General features: G+C 53.8%; 1 protein-coding gene across 6 annotated transcripts in view; it reads right to left on the reverse strand.

Annotated features, from left to right (window-relative positions):
• Positions 1-59: 59 nt before the first annotated feature.
• ZNF512B (zinc finger protein 512B) overlaps positions 60-19,441 on the reverse strand; it is a 29,781-nt gene continuing 10,399 nt past the window's right edge. For 2 of the 6 annotated variants that reach the window (XM_088064531.1, XM_005524776.3), the window contains exons 9-17: positions 18,501-18,625; positions 15,986-16,078; positions 15,050-15,148; positions 14,050-14,337; positions 13,289-13,480; positions 6,908-7,009; positions 5,865-5,927; positions 3,905-4,003; positions 60-3,542 (exon numbers count right to left, since the gene is read on the reverse strand). In XM_088064531.1, coding sequence (XP_087920657.1) covers positions 3,249-3,542; positions 3,905-4,003; positions 5,865-5,927; positions 6,908-7,009; positions 13,289-13,480; positions 14,050-14,337; positions 15,050-15,148; positions 15,986-16,078; positions 18,501-18,625 — 1,355 coding nt within the window. In that variant the 3' untranslated portion in view covers positions 60-3,248. The remainder of the gene's footprint in view (positions 3,543-3,904; positions 4,004-5,864; positions 5,928-6,907; positions 7,010-13,288; positions 13,481-14,049; positions 14,338-15,049; positions 15,149-15,985; positions 16,079-18,500; positions 18,626-19,441) is intronic. The other 4 variants (XM_088064533.1, XM_088064532.1, XM_088064534.1 and 1 more) reach the window with 4 other exon arrangements.

Below are 19,441 nucleotides of genomic sequence, written 5' to 3' on the forward strand. Positions count from 1 at the left end.
TCCTTTTTTTTTTTTGTTTTTTTCTGTTTTAATTTTTTCCCCAAAATACACTTATGCACTAATAACTGGCATCAACGAGAAACATTCGGATATGCCATGGGATGGGTGTCACGAGGAGAGAAAGAAAAGAACAAAATGCTCCCAAGGTTCCTGGGGGTGAGAGATGCTCCAGGCCTGGGCAGCTCCACCACTGTGGCTGGAGCTGGTGTGACAGCCAACCTCGCCAGGGCGCGGTCTTGGTGCCGAGGGTTCCCCAGTTCCCCACAGTCCAAGCTTTCCATGAGGTCTTCCCACAGGCTTGCAGTCCGTGCCTGCTCCCATGGAGGTTTAGCCCTTTCCTTGGGGACATGGGTGATGGGATGGTGGGTTTCCCCAACAGTGGACGTGTGGGACCACAGTGTCACTGTGCCCAGGGTGACAAAATCCCCAAATCCCATGGCTGACAGGATGGAAGGGGACAGGACACCTTGTCCCCCATCTGGTCCTGCAGCCTCTGCCTGTTCCTCTGGATCAAGGTGATTTCCCCCCAGGCACTGCCTCACAGGGAGCACCTGAAGGGGCACAACCTACTGGCCCCCAGCAAAGCCACTATGGTGTCACTCAGCCCTGCCCACTCACCTGTCGTGGCACTGGCAGGGGCTGGTGGTCCTGGCATTGCTCTGGAACCTTCCCTGGACAAGCAGGAGAGTAAAGGATGTCTCATGGAGAAGGTGGTGGGGGGAACATGTTCCTCTCTGAGTGATGGCTAGTGGGGAAAACACCTTTTTTGGGGGGGGAGAAAAAGCCCTGAAGATTTCACTTTCTCATAGAAATTCTGACCTGACCACGGTGCTGCCCTCACTGGGTCAGTGGGTGCTCTGAGGGTGACAGGGACAGCCCCAGCGCCAGGACCACTGCTCCCACTGTCTGCCCTGAGACCCAAGACAGTCCCTGGTGTCCCATCCTGGCTGGTGTCACTCTGCGAGGTCACTGCAGCTGTCCCTGCTCCTGCCAGACACTCTCATTATGGAAGCAGAGTGGATTTTGATCCAGACCCCACACTGACCCCTTGAGCCATGTCTGCCCCACCCTGAGCAGCTCCCAGGGCTTCCCCTGCAGAGCACAGTGCTGCCTGTTAATTTAATCAATGAGAAGCCAATTAATTGCATGTTAATGAGAACAGAGTCCCAGACCATGCCCACGGGGGGACAGGAGGATTGTGTGGTGAGCATCCAAGCCAGCAGCCCGGACTACCCAGATCTTCCTTCCCTAGGCCAGGGCATGGAGCTTTCCTGGGGACTTCCCTCCATGGCAGGACGTGATTTTGGGATCCAGCGGCTCCCTCTGCACCCTCACAGAGATTTCAGTGCCAGGCCCAAGCTCTGCCTGAGCTCCCCTTCCTGCTGCTGCCTGTGAGCTGTTCCAAGCTGACCTACAGCTCCCAAAGCTCTCTGCCCAGGGAGGCAAGGGTCTACCCCAGTGACACCATCCAAACACAGATCCGATGAAGTGCAAGCAGCGACCAGGCTGAGCTGCAGTGACCAATTAAGCTTTCTCACTAATTGCCTCGCGGCCCGGCGCAGCCAGCAATGCTCAGGCAGTTCCCTCAGCTGCAGGCGTGTGCCCAGCTGGGCAATGCAGATGGTGGATCCAGGTGCTGGAGCAGAGCACAGCAGGAGCCCTGGCTTCCTGAGAAGCCACCCTGGCTTCAGCCACCACTGCTCCCCCTCCGTGGCTGGAATAGCCTGCCGATGGAGGATGATAATAATGACTGAGCTGCTGCTTGGAGCAGGGAATGATACCGAGCCTCTGGTGGGCGACAAGGAGCAGTGAAGGAAAGCAAGGGCTGAGGTTTGAATTGATTAAAGCAAAAGCAGAAGCTCCCCCTCTGATGCCTCTTTCCTGGCTCTGCATAGGGGAAAAATCAAATTAAGGTTTTCTGTTGTGTTACTGAGAGGAAACGTGCCTGTTTCCCAAGGACCGAGGTAGCCTGGTTTTGTCTGGAGACGGGCACATCCCGGTCCAGGGATGGCTCCCCCCCGGCTGGAGTGAGGTGTGTGATGACAGTGTCAGCACAGGAGCAAAGAAGAACTCTGGGGAAGAGCACAAGCAGGGATGGCACCACAGGGACCTGCCACCTCGAGGTGGGTGGTCAGGGGCTCAGACGCATCTTTAGAAGCAGAGACTCCTCCCTATGGTGGGTCCCAGCCTGGAAGGACAAGGGGAATGTGAGATGCCTGGGCAGCAACTGGGCTCATCCTACAGCAGGAGCCGTGATTGTCTCTCGATGCTCCCCTGTCCCTGTTACACACCTCCTGTAGCCACAGCTGGGGAACAGAGACTCCGTTCCTCCCTCCTGGGTGATCGGCACCTTCGGGATGGAGCACAGTGGGACCCTGAATCACCCCTGGATGCCCCCAGGCCGGGGGACAGCTTGCTTGCTGCCATCTCCCCCTGACCCTGGCATTAGTATCATGTCTCTGTCATCACAGCGCTCCAGATCCGGCAAACACAACCCAAGCACGGAGGCACAGCTCCCTCACCGCACCCCCTCCATGGCTGCACTGCCACTCTCGACGGTGCCCACAGCATTCCCACAACTTTCCAATAGCCAGTCCCAGAGCACCCCCTCTCCTGCTCACACCTCCCACACCACCAGCGTGTGTCCTGCTCCCTCCTGTGCCTCGCACCACGCAAACCCTGCCGATCGCCTTCCCCCTGGAGCCGCGGCTGCGGGGAGAGAGAGCGCTGCCAACTCCCCCGCACCCCGGAGCCTCCTCCCGACCGCCTCAAACATCTTTGGAAACATCACCCTGGAGCTGGGAGGCTGCCGGACAGGTGGGCAGCTCCCCGGCCAGGCACGGAGCCGCTGGGGGAGGGTCCCTGCCCACGGGACCCCGCTGCTATTGCACTTCTCTTTCGCTCAAGCGTCACCAGGTTTGCGCAGGGGAGGGGAATCACGGGCCGGGGGAGGCAGCGGGGCCCCACCGAGGTTTATGTACATGGGCAGGGGGTGGAGAACGTTCCAGCTTCCTTGATCTTGTTTGTTTTCCAGTGTGAAACAAGGTCCGTGATTTGTTTAAAGTGGTTAATTGGTATTTTCTGTCTTTTTTTTTTTTTTTTTTTTCTTTCTTTTTGTAAAAAGAGGGTGAGAAGAGGGTGGGGCAAGGGGAGGTGGGATGGGGAGGAGGGGACATAAAACTGGGAGAGACCCCCACCCTGTTACCCTGGGCTGTAAACGAATCCTCGGAGACGAGTCTCTGAGCTGCTCATTTCTCGGGCATCTTGCTGGCTCCTCCCTTTCGCTGGCTCGGGGGCTTGAGGACGAGCTCGTCTCCCTCGGGGCTGCCCCGGGAGCCTTCCCAGTGCTCGAGGGTTTTCTTGTGATTAGTCTTTGCTGTCACGCTCTCTCTGCCCTTCGGGGACATTTCTGGAGGCCTCTCCTTGGGTTTTCTCCCCCTTTTCTTCCCGTTTGTGCTTTTCTTTTTCTCCTCTTTGCTGGAAGAAAGCTGTTCCCTGTTTTTCTTTTTCCGGCTGGCCTCTGAGGAGGTTCGGAACCAGTTCTGTGTCCGTGGGGTGACACGAGGGTTAGTCCTGGGGCACTGGCACCGATACCGGCACCAGCACACACAACCCGAGCCTGGCCCACCCCTCACCCCACTGCCGTCACCTCCCTGAGGTCAAACTGCTCAGTGCTGAGCTGCTGCAATGAGCCTGGGGGTGTCAGGGACACCAAGGGGGATCAGGATGAACCTCCCAGGCTGACTGGAAGCTGTCACTCAGCTCTGCTCTTAACAGACATGGATGGATGGATGGATGGATGGATGGATGGATGGATGGATGGATGGATGGAAAGGGACAGCCCAAGGATGCGTAGTTGGAGTGGGGACCAGCCCAGCCCAGCCCAGCCCAGCTGCTTCCTTACCTCTGAGTGAGCCTTGATGATGTGGTATTTGACACCACTCTCAGAGCTGAACTCCTTCTGGCACAGGAGGCAGCGGTACTTGCCCACTGAGTGGTCCCCCTGCAAGACACAGCAGCTCCTGCAGAGCCCAAAGCGCCCCAAGGGGTGGCACTCCCCTGGCCCTGACCCTCCTGTGACCTCAAAGTGACACAAAATTAACACTCATGTCTGAAAGATCTCTGCCAGCTTTGGTTCTGGGCCAGGAGCTCACAGCCACATCCTTTCTGAGTTTCAGTCCATGACACTCGTGCCTGTGTCATGGGGCCATCACCCTGTGTACTCACTGTCACAGATCTGTGATCCCCTGGGACTGAACCACCATCAGATTTATGTCCAACACTCACCTGATTTTCCTGTTACACTGTCAAAGAGCCAGGGTGACTGCTGGATTCCTGTCACCAGCGCCCTGGTGGGATGACAGATCTCCTAGCTCTGCTGCAGGTCACAGCACGTGGGAGATAATGTGCTCTCTATTGACAACAGGGTTATGGATGGGCCCCTCTGGGCCATATATTTCCTCCCTGGGAATTTCTCCGTAGCTGTAAATCTTGAGTTAGAGAGGTCTCTCATTTCAGGAGAGGACAGGCCTGGCTTCAGGAATTCTTGTGCAAAATCATCCTGGTACATCAATCCCCACTGAGGATAGGGTGCTGCCTGGGAGCAGCCTCTGCTCTTACTAAGGCTCTATGCAACCAGTTCTGCAGGATTTTACAGCAGGAATCACACACCATTTCTGGAGGGGCTGTGATTTTTTTATGCCTAATTTGTTGGCACATGTATTCAAAGGAAATCGATTCCCCTAAGGGGAAGAATCCTGCTGATGGCAGTGTGGGGGTAGCAGAGCAACTCCCCATTGCTGACTCCCAGTACCTGGCCCCAGCTGTACCAGATCCAGAGGGTGCAGCTCTGTGCTTCATGGAAATGTTCATGCATATTCCGCCTGCTTCCTGTGCATGGAACCAACCAGAAACCAGCTCCATTTTCTCTCAGAGAAGGAGCTGTCCTAGTCTTCTGTGTTTGCTCTTTTATCCTGCATAAATCCAGCCTCTGCTGCCGGATCTTTGCAGCCCATTTTCTAAATGATCTCATTAAGGGCTGCTGTTCCAGCTAGCGCTGGAGGAGTGTGGCAGTTGGTGTTTTTAATAATCACAGGGTATGTATTTGAGCTGCCTCCTGGAAGCTCCATTCAATAGAAGCAGCAGCTGGAAATGTTTCAGGGTATAAAGCTTTAGCAGATCTTGCTTGGTTCCCATTTGAGGGACCTACATGGAGCTCCTGATCCCTCCCCTGGGGCAGCTGCAGGTCACTGGACCTCAGGGCTGCTCCATCCATCCAGTGGGAGGGCACCAGCCTCTGCATGGACCAGCTGCCTCTTCCAGACTCAGCTTATCCCAGGAGGCACCACACCAGCATCCCTCTAGCTGGGCTTCCAGAGGGGCTTTAGGGCTGCCCAAACTGATGGAAGAAGACTCCTGATTCCCACCTGCCTCAGGAAACATTCAGTTTCCAGCACCCAGCTCCTTGGCTCTTAGTTGCTGCAGCTGATGTGTGGTTGTGAGTGATCTGGGGGCTGCAGAGACTGCTGGGGGATAGGAGGACATGAGGCAGGAGGACTTAGACCCACTGCTACGTCCCTGTGACACTTTGTGTGTCAGAGGTCTGGACTTGGGTTAGAAGTCTGTGTTGTGGGACCTTTTCTCTGTAACTGGAATGGCAGCTACATCCCCTCTATCCCATCTGCTCAGCTCGAGCTCTTGCCTCCATCTGCCTCACTAGGAGCAGCACTGACAGCCAGATCTCCAGCAGTCACCATCCTTTAACCTGTGCCGTTGTCCCTTGGCTTGTTCCAGCTGGGAGAGGGGGAGAGAAGACCCAAAATCAAAGCCACCTCTGAGAAAAGGGTGTAAAAAGCAGGACCTACCTTGTTGCAATTGGCCAGGTGAGCTTTCAGCCCCGAGACACTGGAATAAATGGCTTCACAGCACTGCAGGAAAACACAAGGCAGGGTTAGACACGATCCCTGCGTATTGGGATGATCCCACCCATCCCCTGCCTCCCTCTGAGCCGTGGCCAGGAGCCTGCTGAGCCAGCATGGCCACCGGTCCAGGCTGAGCAGTGTGAGGTTAATGCTCTGCGAGGCGCCGAGGGCTCTGGTCACACGTTTCCCATTAGTGCTAATGGGAGTCATGTGGCCACATCCCTCTGCAACGGGCTGAAAAACGTCTCCCCTTAATGTCTCCATGGAAAACCTACATTTGTGAGCTGTCGGGAGGTCCTGCTGGGCTACAGGAGTTCTTGGAGCCACAGCAGAGGCTTAATGGAGAGGAGAAATCACCCAGGCAGCAGCATGACCAGTTTCTGAGCAACATCTTTTCCAAGTGCCTGTGTATGACATTAATTAGCCAGCCTGGCTCCCCTGGCCTTGTGGGAACTGCCTCCTTCAGAACTCCCATTAGCAAGGCTTTGTTTGGGACGATAAATCCAGGCTCAGCACCAGGGTGGGGTTCACCTCTGTCAGCTCCGGCCAAGGCTGTGTTTCACAGCGAGATGAGGCACACGCACCATGCCCTGAGGTCTGTGCTTGTCACAGGGCTTTAAAAAGCTTGGCTTAAATCAATCTTCATTTAACTCTGGGAAAAGCAGGTTCTCTGCATCAAAAGACTGTGCAGGATGTTCAGCCTTCACCCCAGAGGCAGCTCCTGAGCTCAAATTGGGCAATGCTGCACCATCAGCCCAAGCATAGTCCTGTCCCCAAGCCTGGTGGCTTGAGCACACAAGGAGGATCACAAAGGTGGGACATGCTTTAACCATGCACAGCAACAAGCTCAGGGAAATGAGTGTCTGAACATCACTGTGATCAGGGGCCCAATAAGAACAGTTTCTGGTGGATTTCTGCCCCCAAAACTCCCCCTTCCACCAGCAGATGGAGACCAGCCAGCCCATGGAAGAACAGACAATCCTTACGTTGTTAGGACAGTTGATGCGGCCCTTCTCCTTCACTTCATTCTTCCAGTTTTCCAGCAGCCTGGGATTGAGCTTTGGAAGCCCTGGTCGGGTGTAATTGAGCTGTGAACAATAGCAGTTGATAAGCAGAGCTGCACACCCCAGCCCCGTCCTGCCTCTTCACATGGGTCTTGCCCTGCTCCGAAGTGAATGGAGCCGAAAACTACTTGGGAGGCTTCCCCCAGAGATGCCATTTCCCCCAGGCACTGCAGAGCACGGAGGTGGCTCTGCCCACTGCCCTGCCACCGGCAAGGAGTCCCTGGCACACAGGAGAGGAGAGGCTCCTGCTCCCGGGTTCGTGCCCACAGGGCCAGGACTGGACACGGCCTTTTTGGTGCATGGTGTCAGCACAGCCCTTCTGCCGTGTTTTATAACCAGGGGAAGAAACAGCCCTGCACACTGGGCAGAGGGGCCAGGAGCCTCCATGGCTGCTTTTCATGGATGAATGGGCACAACCCGTTAAACAATGAAAGGCTCTTGTGTGTCTGCCTCTCCTTCTGGCAGGGCTGCTCCTTCCAAGTGCTTTTAATTAGTGCTTTATTAGCGACTTTGAGGGTTAGCATAGCGGGCTGGCCTTCCCAACTCCAGTTCTGCATGTTCAGCACAAGCCAAGGCAGCTGTGGCAGCTCCAGGCATCTCTGGGCCTCCCAGCCACTGTGCCTGGCCCTACCTGCAGAATTGGTCCTTGCCTGACACTGAGCCACTGTGCCAAGGTCTGCAGGGGACACCGCGCTGCACAACCACAGCAGCACAACTCCCAGCCCAGCCTCGTGAGCTCCCCCAGAGCCACTGGATGTTGTTTGGGTCCTGAGCCCCAAATTTTCCCTGAGTGGGAGCAGTGCTGGCTGAGCCCACAGGTGGCATGGTGCCCGTGTGGGTACCTGAGCACGTGCCACTCTCCATGGGCACCTCTGAGCATGGGATGGAACTGGATCCATGCTGGATGGAGAGGATGCACATCCAAAAGGTGCTTGCAGAGGTGCAAACCCAGGCCAAACATTCCCCGAGGTCCTGGAGCTGATGGTTTGGAGGCAGCAGGAACCTGGCTGGATTTCTTTTCCAGCTGTGACTTTTCCTGAACATGATGATAACGCTGCAAATCTGCCTTTGGCCAGCTCCCCCCAGCTGTTCCCAAACCTCACTGCAAAGGGAAGTTCAGGATGTTGAAGGCTCAGACGCCAGCCCCTCCTTTCCACTCTAAGTGATCCATGTGCCCCTGCCCTCCCCTCAGCAGGTGGCAGGGCACGGCTGGCTCAGGGAGCACCGGGCTCCATGTGAGGGGCAGGGGCACAGGGCTTTGTGAAACGGCGCCGTGAGCACTGGTACGGACGGATGTGGATGTGGAAAACTCCCCCGAGCCCCAGCGTGCTGCAATTCTCTCGTGCTTCGCGGCTGGGGGAGATGCCAGCAGAGCTCTTTGAAGCTCTGGGATGGTGCATCTACCAAGAGCTTGGTCCCAAACCCAGGGAAGGCAATGCCACCTCCAGGGGAGAACACAGGAGTCCCTTTTTGCCATTGATACTGAGAGCCAGGATGCCAAACAGCCTCCATAATTAAAAACCAATCAATCCCATGAATGAGCAAACATTAATGGTAACCGCACACAGCCCCAGCAACAACCTCTCCCTCTGTGCATCCCCAGGGAGGAGGTGAGGGGGGATGTGGACTCTGCTGCTCTGCTTTCCCACTCCAGAGAAAAATCCCTCCCTGCTCTCCTCCAACATGAAAATCCCATGTCTTCCCAGGGCACTGCGGTTCTGGGAATGTCAAAGTCATCTTTATGTCTCTATTAAGAGGGAGCCCCAGGCATGGAATATTTTTTTTTTCTTCTTTTCCATTTATTTTCCTCAAACAGCCTGTAAGTGAAAATTTTCATGGCCAAATCATTAAACAACTACAACTGGTTTTGGCTACAGCCCATCTCTTCTGAACAGTCGAAGGATGCTGGGCTGGGAAGGTTTGTTTCCTTTGACTGACGGTTTTATTTAATTAACTTTCATATTTCAATTCTCTCTGCTCCCTAGACAGCTCTCCCCTTCCCCAAAATATATCACAATAAATGAGAACCATGCAGGATGTCTCAGCCAACCAGCACCCCTGAAGCCTCACCCCGGTCCCCAGCACAAGGCACAGTTCTCCCTTCATCCTGTGGAAGTTGTGGATGATGCCATAAGGGCAAAATGCACCCAGGGGTGCTGGTCAGCAGCCAGGTCCCACAGGAGGGTCATGCCATGCCAGCTCTGCCGAGCAAGAGGAGGAAGGATGGACTCGGCCCCGCAGCTGGAGCTGGGATCCGGTTTGGCCCACAGTGCCATGAGTCTGCAGGGCTCAGCCTGGCTCCTGCCTGGATCGCAGGGCCATTGTTTTGGGGGACAAACCCAAGCCAGCCTCTTCTGCTCTGGAATTTATCCTGGTTCCAGTATAAAACCTCAAGCCTGGAGATGCCTTTTCCCCTTTAGTTTTATGACTGGCCTACGGCTGCCCCTTGCTCCAGATCCTGGCACCCCACAGCACCAGACTCCACAGGGAGGTGCAGACTCCATGGCTGCCCCTACTGACACTGAGACCCCAAGCCACGGAGAGGCAAATGGAGTGTCCATGTATCCCAAAGCAGAGCTCTGCATCCCTCCCTGTGTGGCACAGCTCCTGCCTGGGCCGCAGGAGCCCATCATAACCTCCAGCACCTCGAAGCAAGGAACCCCATCTCAAGTTCTACCAAGAAAGCATCACACTCTTGAAACTGGAACTTCTACAGCATTTTCTTCCCTTTTGCCTCCTAGATGCCTCTTCCCTCTGCTCAAGGAGGTTGTTTCTCATCCTCCATTACATCCTAGAGCCCACTGCCATGAGCTGAGAACCTGCAGCCTCAAGGCTGCTCAAGGGCAGGTAACAGCCCCAGCAAAGGCCAGAGGAGGGTCGGCAACATTTTCATGGAGCTTCTGGAGAGGGGATTTTTCCCAGAAAAGCAGCAGGGGTGTGCCCTTCCCCATCTGACATCCCCAGCAAGCGGCTGTTGTGAAATACCCCATCTGTTTCAGCTTATCTGGAGGCAAATAAAGATCGGAGCGAGAAAATAAGACTCCAGTGTATATTTAGAAATGCTGGATTTGGTTAGTGGAGACCGAAGGCAGCGCAGGGCCTGGGATCAAGCAGCAATCGTTTATTCTGATGCCATTGCTTTGGTGTGAAGGAATCCATCCTCCCGGGGAAAGGCGAACGCATCCCACCACAGGCCACCAACGGGATCCAAACCCAGCATCCCTCCCCGGCTGGGACCGGCTGTCACGTGGCCACAGAGCAGGGGCTGCAGTGGGGCTGTTCCTGCCATGAGGCTGAGAACCCCTGTATCCCATGGGCTTGATGAGGAGCTGGGCCTTCCTGGGAAAAGGTTTTGCTGCCTGGAAAAGGGACGGAGAGGGTTGGCTTTCTTCATCAGCTTCCTTGAAATCCACACTGACTGCTGGGCCCACGGTGGGGAACTGGAGAGTTCAGGGATGGAGCTTGTCCTTGTTGCAGTAGGTTTGGTGGGTGTATCCATCCCCTGCGGGCTACAGACCAGAGCTGGGAAGCACCTGTCCCTCTGGAATCCTGGAAATCCTTAGGGATTGCTGAAAAGATGAAGAAGCAGCTGCAATCTGCTGCTGATCCCTGACATCTCACTTCTCTCCACGCCCAGGACAGGGTCTGCAGGCCCAGCAGTGTACTCCCAATGGCAGGGCATGTCTCAGGGAGAAGACGAGGTGGTGGTGGTGTGGTGGCTCTTCTGGGAATTCCATCAGTTCCCACCAGTCCCAGTGCCCTGGTCAAGGTGAACTGGTGTTTATCCTCCTGCTGCTCCAGTGCCTCTGGACTGTCAGTTCCCTCAGGGAGGGCTAGGGCCACCACATGCACTCGGTGGGGTGGTGGCACAGGGACATGGGGATGCTGCCAGCTGCCCTGAGCCTCCCATGTGGCACAAGGCATTTCTGAGAGCAGTCCTGTTTTGGGGCTGTAACAAGGTCAAATTGGGCACTTGCTGGGAGGTTTGTTTCTACATTCTGAACTTGTAAAGGCAGAGCAGTCCTGAGCAATGCAAACCATAGCTGAGCAGAGCAGTTCAGAGCATGCTGAAGTCAGCAGGTTCCCACCAGCCTGCCTGGGCAGAACCTGCCTCCCACCTCCTCCCAGCATCGCTCGTCATGAAAAAATGTTATAGACTGAACAGATTATAAAGTGTTGTCAAGGGAACGTGACAGTCACTGCAACACGTACCCACAGGCACACGCAAGGCTATGTATGGATTCACCCACTACGCTAACTTCCTCCAAAATCCATGTGGGATTTCATGCAGGGCCCGAGGTCTCTTGATCCTCCAACTCAAGAGCCTTGTTTTGCCATCTGGGAGCTGATCCAATTCCCCCCTTTTCCATCTTTAATGCAAAACTGCTTCTGCCAGTCTCACAGCAATTCTTTGCTTTTAAGCACTGAGATGGGGCTCAGTTAAACAATCAGACTCTGAACACAAGAAATGTCTCATTAAAAAAAACCACCAGCACTTCATAGAGCAGTTACACCAGTGCTGAGACCTTTACAACGCCTTTGTCAGCCTGAGCATGTACCCCTTGTCCAGGCCTGGGGTCCTGGCTGCTCCCTCAATTCAAAAAGAAAATACCCAAAGTCATGAGTAAAGGGAACAATTCCAAGAGGAAAGAGAAGAATGCAAGAGCTGAGACAGGAGAGGGGAAAAGAGAGCAGCACACCTCTTCTCCCACAGTATCTGAAATGAAACAGCTACTTTGGGCTTAGTTTTTAAAGTTATTAATGCATTGCAGCTGAAGTCATCTGGAAACCAACAATGGCAACATTAAGCACTGGGGAAATAAAACGTTTGCAAGCATTTCTGGCCCTTAAATGCCCAGCTCTGCCCCAAGGTGGATGGCAGCGCTGCAGCTGGTTCCCCTTCTGTGCCAATGCCTCACTGGAATGCCGGGGGGGTAAAGAAGCTGCTGGTTTGTTTCTGTGCTGGTTTTTGAGCTGCCCACCACATGCAGACCAGAGCTGAGCCAGGCTGAGCTTCTCTGGGTCTCTGCAGGACCATGGCGGCACTTCTGCTGAGCACACACATGTGCCAGGACAGCATGGGACAGTCTGTGGGAGCAGGGAAGCATTTCAGTGCAAGCTCTGCTCTCCTGCCACCCCTTTTCCTGGGGTGACTCCCATCACTTCTCCAAGCTGGCTCTCAGACTTGGGCTATTCTCGTGGCCTGGAGTAGGTCCTCTGGGCTGGGACTATTCACACTCTCCTGATGCTCTCTGATCCTCGCTTTCCTCTTTGCAATGTGCCCAATATCACCAATATTCACCTTGCTAGGGTGAATTTTAGAGCACTGGACAAGAGATGCTCAACTCCTCAGAGCAGGGAACAGGCCTGGCACCTAACTGCAGAGTCACCTGCTCAGGAAACAGGGTGCATCGCATGCAGAGACTTGCAGGAGAGCTCTGCATTGAGTGCTGGCAAACAAAAAGAACTCCTATTCCCTCTCTTTTTTCCCCTTTACACTGAAAAAGTTTATGGTTTACTGCTGCTTCATTCCTTTTACAATCCAGAAGGAGCATACCTGGAGGGAATTTCAGCTTTAGTACACTCCCAGGAATAGACACCTCCTCCCACAGCCAGAAGGGAGGTTTGGTTTAACATGTACTCACTCTAATGCCTACAAAAAGCTCAAAGCCTGCTGGAGACCTGTGTAAACTCCACAGCATTGGGCCATGAGTGCACTGCTACTGGAGCTTGCAGGGCTCAGTCCCATCTCCACGCTCAGCCTTCCCCTGCTCCCAAGCAGCACTGCTCTGGGATGCTGCAGGCCCTTTACCTCCAGGAAAGCATCTCCCAGAAGTTAAGGAAGAGAAGTGGAGAGGGAATTCTGCCTGGGGCACCTTTGCTCTGACAGCGCAAAGGAGATGTTTTCAGATCCGATCTGCTTTCTTCATGCGCTCCTCTTGGCTGCCAGCCTCTATTTCCCTGCTCAGCATGGACCAGAAATGACCTCCTGCCCCAACACTCAGGGGCCAGACTTTGATCTCTTCCCAGTGCACCACCTCTTCCCCCAAAGGGTACAGCTGCCTGCTGCTGGGAGCCTCCAGACCACAGTGGCTCAGCCTGTGCTGGGTGGGCTCTTCAGCAATAAATCTGCCATCACAGCTAATTAATTTAAGGCACAGCAAGTGAGACATGTGAGCCTTCAACCAGCTGGAGCCAGGCTAGAATCCTGGAATCTCTGTGTACAGCTGGAGCCAGGCTAGAATCCTGGGATCTCTGTGTACAGGTAATGCGAAACCAAAATGAGAACTAAAGGCTGCTCACCCGCTTTGTTTCAGGCACCAGGTCATCCTTCATCCTCCGCTTGGTCCAATCCCTGGCCAGCTCGTCCTCTGCTATCTCCTGGAGGTGGAAGACGGCTACTTGGGCTGACGTCCGACGGATGCGGCCGCTCGGGGTCCTCTCAAAATCTTCTACAGGACCAGGCTCTGGCTTCACCTCTGGCTCCTCTGGAGCCTGCAAGAGAGACAGAGTTAGGAAGGGCACGGCAAGAGAACAAGCGAGTTCTCCGGCCCTGGGAAGGGGATGCTGGGATTTGGGCTGTGTGTTTCCAGGCTTGGTTTGTGCCTCTGCACTGGAGCATGGGAGCAAGGGGAGCACCCGCCTCCCTCAGCCCAGCAGCAGCCATAGACTGTGTCCCTCCATGCTCCCACGTGTACAAATGTCTCCAGTTATTAGAGTTAGGGAGTGATTAGTGTCGGATGCACTGTCAGTAGGGATGAACAGAACAGAAAGGGATGCTCCCCAGGGATAGATCTTGCCACCCCAGTGCTGGCAAGCAGCCGGCGCTTGTGAGGGAGCGGCCTGAGGTCTGTTGTTTTTTTCCTGCAGAGCACAGATGCAGGGTGGGCTGGAGCACAGCCCTGTGGGCACCGGGGAAAGGGAATGCTGCTGATCACTCCCATAAACAGCATTTTTGGAGGGGTGGAGGAGGGTGTACCCTGTTCCCCCAACACTGCATGGTACAACACACATGCACGGTGATCTGAGGGAGAAAACAACACCGGCCCGACGTCTGCACCTGCCTTGCCCGGCCCGGCCTTGCCCGGCTCTGTCCTGCCCGCAGGCTCCGTGGCTCTGCAGTCCCCCCCAGGGGGGGATGGCCCCGCTCCTCGGGCTGCCGAGGCATCCGGGGGGCTCACCGAGGCCGTGTGTTCTGACCGCACGTGATAGTCGTGGCCAGCCTTGGATTTGTACTTCTTGCCACAGTGTGGGCAGCTGAACACAGGCTTGTCGGCCTCGGCAAGCTGCTTGCCACACCGCTTCTGGTGGTACTGGTAGCCCATCAAGCTGGAGAAGTTTGCCACACAACCCTATGGAGATGGGGAGAAGGGGAGGGTTAAGGAGGGCTAGGGCTTCACGTGGCCACGTTGAAAAGGTTGGGGTGTTTTTTTCTCCAGGGAGGAACGTTCCCGAGGAGCCCACTCTGAAGAGCAGCTCTGCCAACCCACCCCATTCCAGTGTTGGGGAATTTGACAGTTCCCAAAGAGCCAGGCACAGGCAGGACAGACATCGCCCTGGAGGGATGGGAGAAGCTGTCCCTGCCCCTGGCACTCCTTGCCCCAACACATGGACAGAGCTCTCTGGACAGACACACAGCAGGCAGCGGGAGGGGAAGGCACTGGGGAGGCACAGCCTGCATGGAGAGCAAAGCACCCGCGGAACAAACCTCTGCCACACGCCTCCCTTACCTGTTCGTGACTTGTCTGCAACCCGCTCGGCTCTAGTTTTGGTGTGGTTTGGTTTGGTTTTACGCTGTGCCCAGGACAGGCTGTGTCCCTTCCTGAGCTCAGGAGGCAGAACCTGCCCTCCAGTGCTCCTCAGTCTGCCCTGTGCCCACCCTCCTGCTGGGCTGTCCTGCTGCTGGAGTGCACAGAGCCAGTGGGACAGGGATTGGGATGGCTGAGCTAAGGTGGAAAGGTCGAGCACATGCCAAAGGATGCCTGGAGAGTACATGTCCCCTTCCGCATGGGACTCACTCATTCCACCTTTTCACAGAACGAGAAACAAGAGTTGTTCTCGTACCTCATTGGGGCATTTCAGTTTTCCCATCTGCTTTAGCACTTTCCTCAGCCTTTCCCGCTCTTCCTGTTCACCAAGTCCAGCGGTTTCCACAGGAACAGGCTGGAAACAAGGAAGTAACAGAAGCGACAGAGTGAACCATTTACTCATGTCCTCTGTGCCAGGAGTGGATGGTAAACCCTGCCTTGCAGGGAATTGCCCTGGGCTTGAGGGAACCTCTCATTATGAGAGCTGGATCTCCCACTGCTTTGTCATTATGTGCTGGATCTGCTCATGCCTTTCTTGTGATTACACCCAAAGGGCCAGCTGAGAAATCCAGGAGCAGTTCCTGCACAGAGGATTCACCAGCAAGACTGAAGAGCAGATCAAGGCACAGGTAAAAGACAAGTCACAACTGGTAAGCACGGGACACATAGAAATGTAGTTATGCCTTGCCCTGGTATCTCAGAGGTGTACAAAATTAGACTTTTAAAACAGCATCTAAACTAGTGCCTGCAAAATTTATTCATGATAAATTTTGTGGCTGCTTTTCCCATGCATGGTGGAGAGCTAAAGACCAGATTTTGAGATTCGTGCAAGGCAGAACCCATCAGTCCCAGATTTGCAGGCACAGTTTTGGAGGCAGAGCTTTGCCACTCAAAATCCACTTCACCATACTCACCGGATCTTCCCCGATGTTGGGATCGGAAAACCTGTTTTATTTTTTCAGTCCTCTGCTCTACTTATCAGGATCAACATGAGCCTAACTCACTACCTGAGAAGGAAACATTTTCCTTGGCAGGAAGTGGGAAGGCTACCATCCAGGCTGAGCAGTGTGTGAAATGCTACAAAGGTGGATCCCTATTTTATACAGATCATGGAAAGAGGACTTTTGATGGATGGCTTCATCACCTGCATGGAGAAAGGAGGCACAAGACAAGCACAGCCCAGCTCCCTTACCTTGCTGACGTGTTCAGCCATGGTGTGGTAATTCAGCCCAGCTTTGGACTTGAACTGCTTTTTGCAGTGCTGACACTTCAAGGCATCCTGCAGCTGAAGGAATTAAAGGCAAATCACAAGACAGGCCAAATCCTTCCAAGGGCTGCTGCTGCTGGTCAATAACCCTTGGGTGGCTGTTCCTGCAGCAGTACCCAGTGGTGGGACCCAGCTGGCCACACATTGTCCCTGTTTCCCATCCAAGACCCTGCCTGCAGCTCAGAGCTTTCTCTCTGTTGTTCTGGATACTGTTATCAAACCCACATGCCCCAATTTTTGGAAAACATTCCATTTCAGATTTAGATTTAAAGCCTCAGTGGCTGAAAACATCTGGATGTGGTGTCTTACTCTTCCTGTTAAAGGGTTAGAGAGAGAAGAAGCTTTGATCTACCAACGCAAGTGGACTGTGCTCTGCAGGCCTGTTAAGTAAGACAGATGCTCACATACAGTGCAATTTCTGGGTGCCTGGGCTATGTGAAATTAAGGACACAATCACAGGAGGGTATTTTCTGCCTCTCATTGCCCTGCTGTTTGATACAACTTTGCCTCCTGAGCACTTGGGGAGTTACATTAACTGCACACCCTGAGGTACAAGGGCACTTCCACAGTGGGTGAACGGATCAGGACTTTTGCTGGGGCAGGGACCAGAATTTACTGACTCAGGAGGTTCATGCTCTGGGCACCAATAGACAGAGTATCTTGACAGGGAGCCAGTGTTCCTGCTTCTCCTGCCAGATGATTGAAGGAAGAGTGGTGAAGGTGAAGCAAGACTGAACTAAAAGCTGGAGAGGCAATGAAGATGGATCTGCAAATCTCTCCTCATTATGGAACTCCAGGAAAATGAATAATAGACTCACTGCAGACAGTTAGGAGTGACGCATGGTACCTGTGCTCCCATCAGTTAATCTTGTCGCAGACCAAGGCACTTGATCCTAACAAGGTGGATGCTAACAGCTCCTTGACTCATTAGATGCCACTAGCAGCTAATTTGGGATTTAATCCTCTGGTCAACACTTAAAAACATACCACATCCACATTCCAACAAGCCCTCCTGTCCTGGGATACCAGGAGGATATAACTGCCCTTGCCTCCTTCAGGCCCAAACATGTTACAATCCTCACCATCCCTTTTTTACTTTCCAAAAGCAAAGGAAACAGGTACAGACTGCTTAGTGACAAGAATGTAACATAGAAACCAATTTCCATTTTTTTTGGTAAGAGTTTTGGGAGCCTGAACATCCTTTTCCTGTTGTCCATCTAAGGAATGTATCAGTCCTTAAAGATGAGGGAGTGCCTCAACCCCAGGGTGGCCTCTGATAAGGATCCCACACGGCTGAAGCAGCAGGGTCCCACTAAGGTTCTGCCACAGGTTCATCTCAGAGATGGAATTCTGAGAGCTGAACCTCTGGTCACACACCTGGAGCTTAGGGACTGTCCTGCCTGGGTTTCCATGAACCATCCCAGCTCCCAGAGCAGCATAGCCAGCTCTGGCAAGGACTCTCTGTCTCAGGAAGTGTGACAGAACACCCACTCCAAGGCCTGGAGCCCCAAATCTGTGACTGCATATGGGGCTGGCGTATTTCCAGCAGGGAAGACACCACTGACTGCTCCAGCAGAGCCCTGCTCTGCAGGTTATCTGGCTGTGCAGCCTGCACAGAGCCAGCCTGGCTTGGGAGATGCTCCAAAGTGGAGGAAATAAGACCAGTGATGGCCAGGATCCCCACTCCACTGAGGCCAGGAGGATATCAGAGGAGGCAGTATTCTGCCCAGAGTTGCTGTAATACGGGCTTTGGGAGGGAGAGCAGCCTCCCACTGCTGTATAAACAGCAAGGCAATGGCTGGGGAAGCATTTACAGAAAATGAATGTGGAATCAAAGCCCAGCCACATATTTTCAAAGCAGGAGGCATCGATCCCACGTTGGTTTTCTGTGGCGACGGCTCCGCCAGGTGACGGATGAAGACGTAATCCTGAGCTCTGACGGATGGTGGTGTGGCAGAGAGACAATTTTTCACCGCACCATTACTGAACTCCTGCATCCTGACAGCCTGTCTGAGCACATCCAGGCTCGGAGTCTCCCTGAGACATGCTCTCATGCAACCAGTTTATCTGGTGTGATACAAGGCACAGCACACAGTGAAGCCCCACAGCCAGGGCTCCAGAGGAGGTCAGATTAGAGACAGCCCCAGCAATCTCTCCAGCCTTAAAACTGTTTGTTTAGCTACTAGAAATACCTGACTCTGTTGAGACACTAGGGCAAGGGACCCAGATCACAAAGGGATTCAGAATTGCTGAGAATTAGTGTTCAAATTCCTCTGGGTGAATTCAAGTCAGCCAGCAAGCTGAAGATGACCAACAAGTGTTTTATCAAACACAGTCCAGTAAAGTTGTAGGAGCACCACTGCACATTTATGAGAGGCACATGTACATATCCATTCCCCTCCAAAATCCATGTGTTTGACTGAATAAAGCAAGACCTTACTTTCTGGCAGACATCCATGTGCTTTTTGAGTCCCACAATAGTCTTCCTGGTTATAACACTGCAGGTTGGACAGGAAACTTCCCCCTTCTCGCTGATCTCCCGCTGCCACTGGTCCTCGGGGTTTGCTGGTGAGGGAGAGAGGTGTTACATCCAACCTGCCTTGGCTGCTTGATTTGATAAGTTGTAAAGCAGTGAACTGGGAAAGTTCCTGATGTTAAAAAAAGAGACACACTCTCCCAAGCAAAGCCAAAACTGGACATGAACCATAGAGCTGTCCCTGCCCCATTCTCTTGCAGCTGCCCAAGTAAACTGGGTCACTGGGTCATTTTACGTGGAGTTACCAGACATGATGACCTGAGTAAAGACCCAGGTCTTTCCAGCCACTCTGGTATCCTGCACACTGGGAGTTAAAAGAAGATGATGATGCCCCCAGCCACCTGATCCTGCCCTGCATGGAATAACTTCCCCCTGCCAAACGAAACAATTAGCGGGAGTGAAACAAAGGTGAGCGTCTCGGCTCCATCCGGACGTGTGCCTGGAAAGCTTCTCTGGCAATCCTCTTCCCAGCAGACACGGAGGAAGCTGGGGGACTGCTGGCTTCCAAGCATCTGTTTATTTGAATGGTTGTGACCAGCCTTTAAAAAACCCAAAATAAGAGATCCATGGGGCCAAAAGCAGCTCCCAGGCCCAGAGTTCATGCCGTGTTCTCAGCAGAGCAGCGCTGGCCTTCCAGCAAGGGAAGCCTGGGCTGACTAAAATCCACCAAGTCTGTTTATTTGGCTGCTCTTGCATGGCCGTGAGATCAGAGAGTCGTTTATTTGAATTTGAAAGCAGTGCAAGGCACTGCAGCTGTGTTTATCTTGCACATCCTGCGTTCCTCCTGCTGTCAGAGCTCTCAGGGAATGCAAGCAACCTGTGCTGTGTGTAGGTTGCACCTCAAG

Source organism: Pseudopodoces humilis, chromosome 19 (assembly GCF_049639895.1).
Source record: "Pseudopodoces humilis isolate 2021_Gansu_Grassland_sample_001 chromosome 19, ASM4963989v1, whole genome shotgun sequence".
In the NCBI taxonomy this organism is placed as follows: Eukaryota; Metazoa; Chordata; class Aves; order Passeriformes; family Paridae; genus Pseudopodoces; species Pseudopodoces humilis.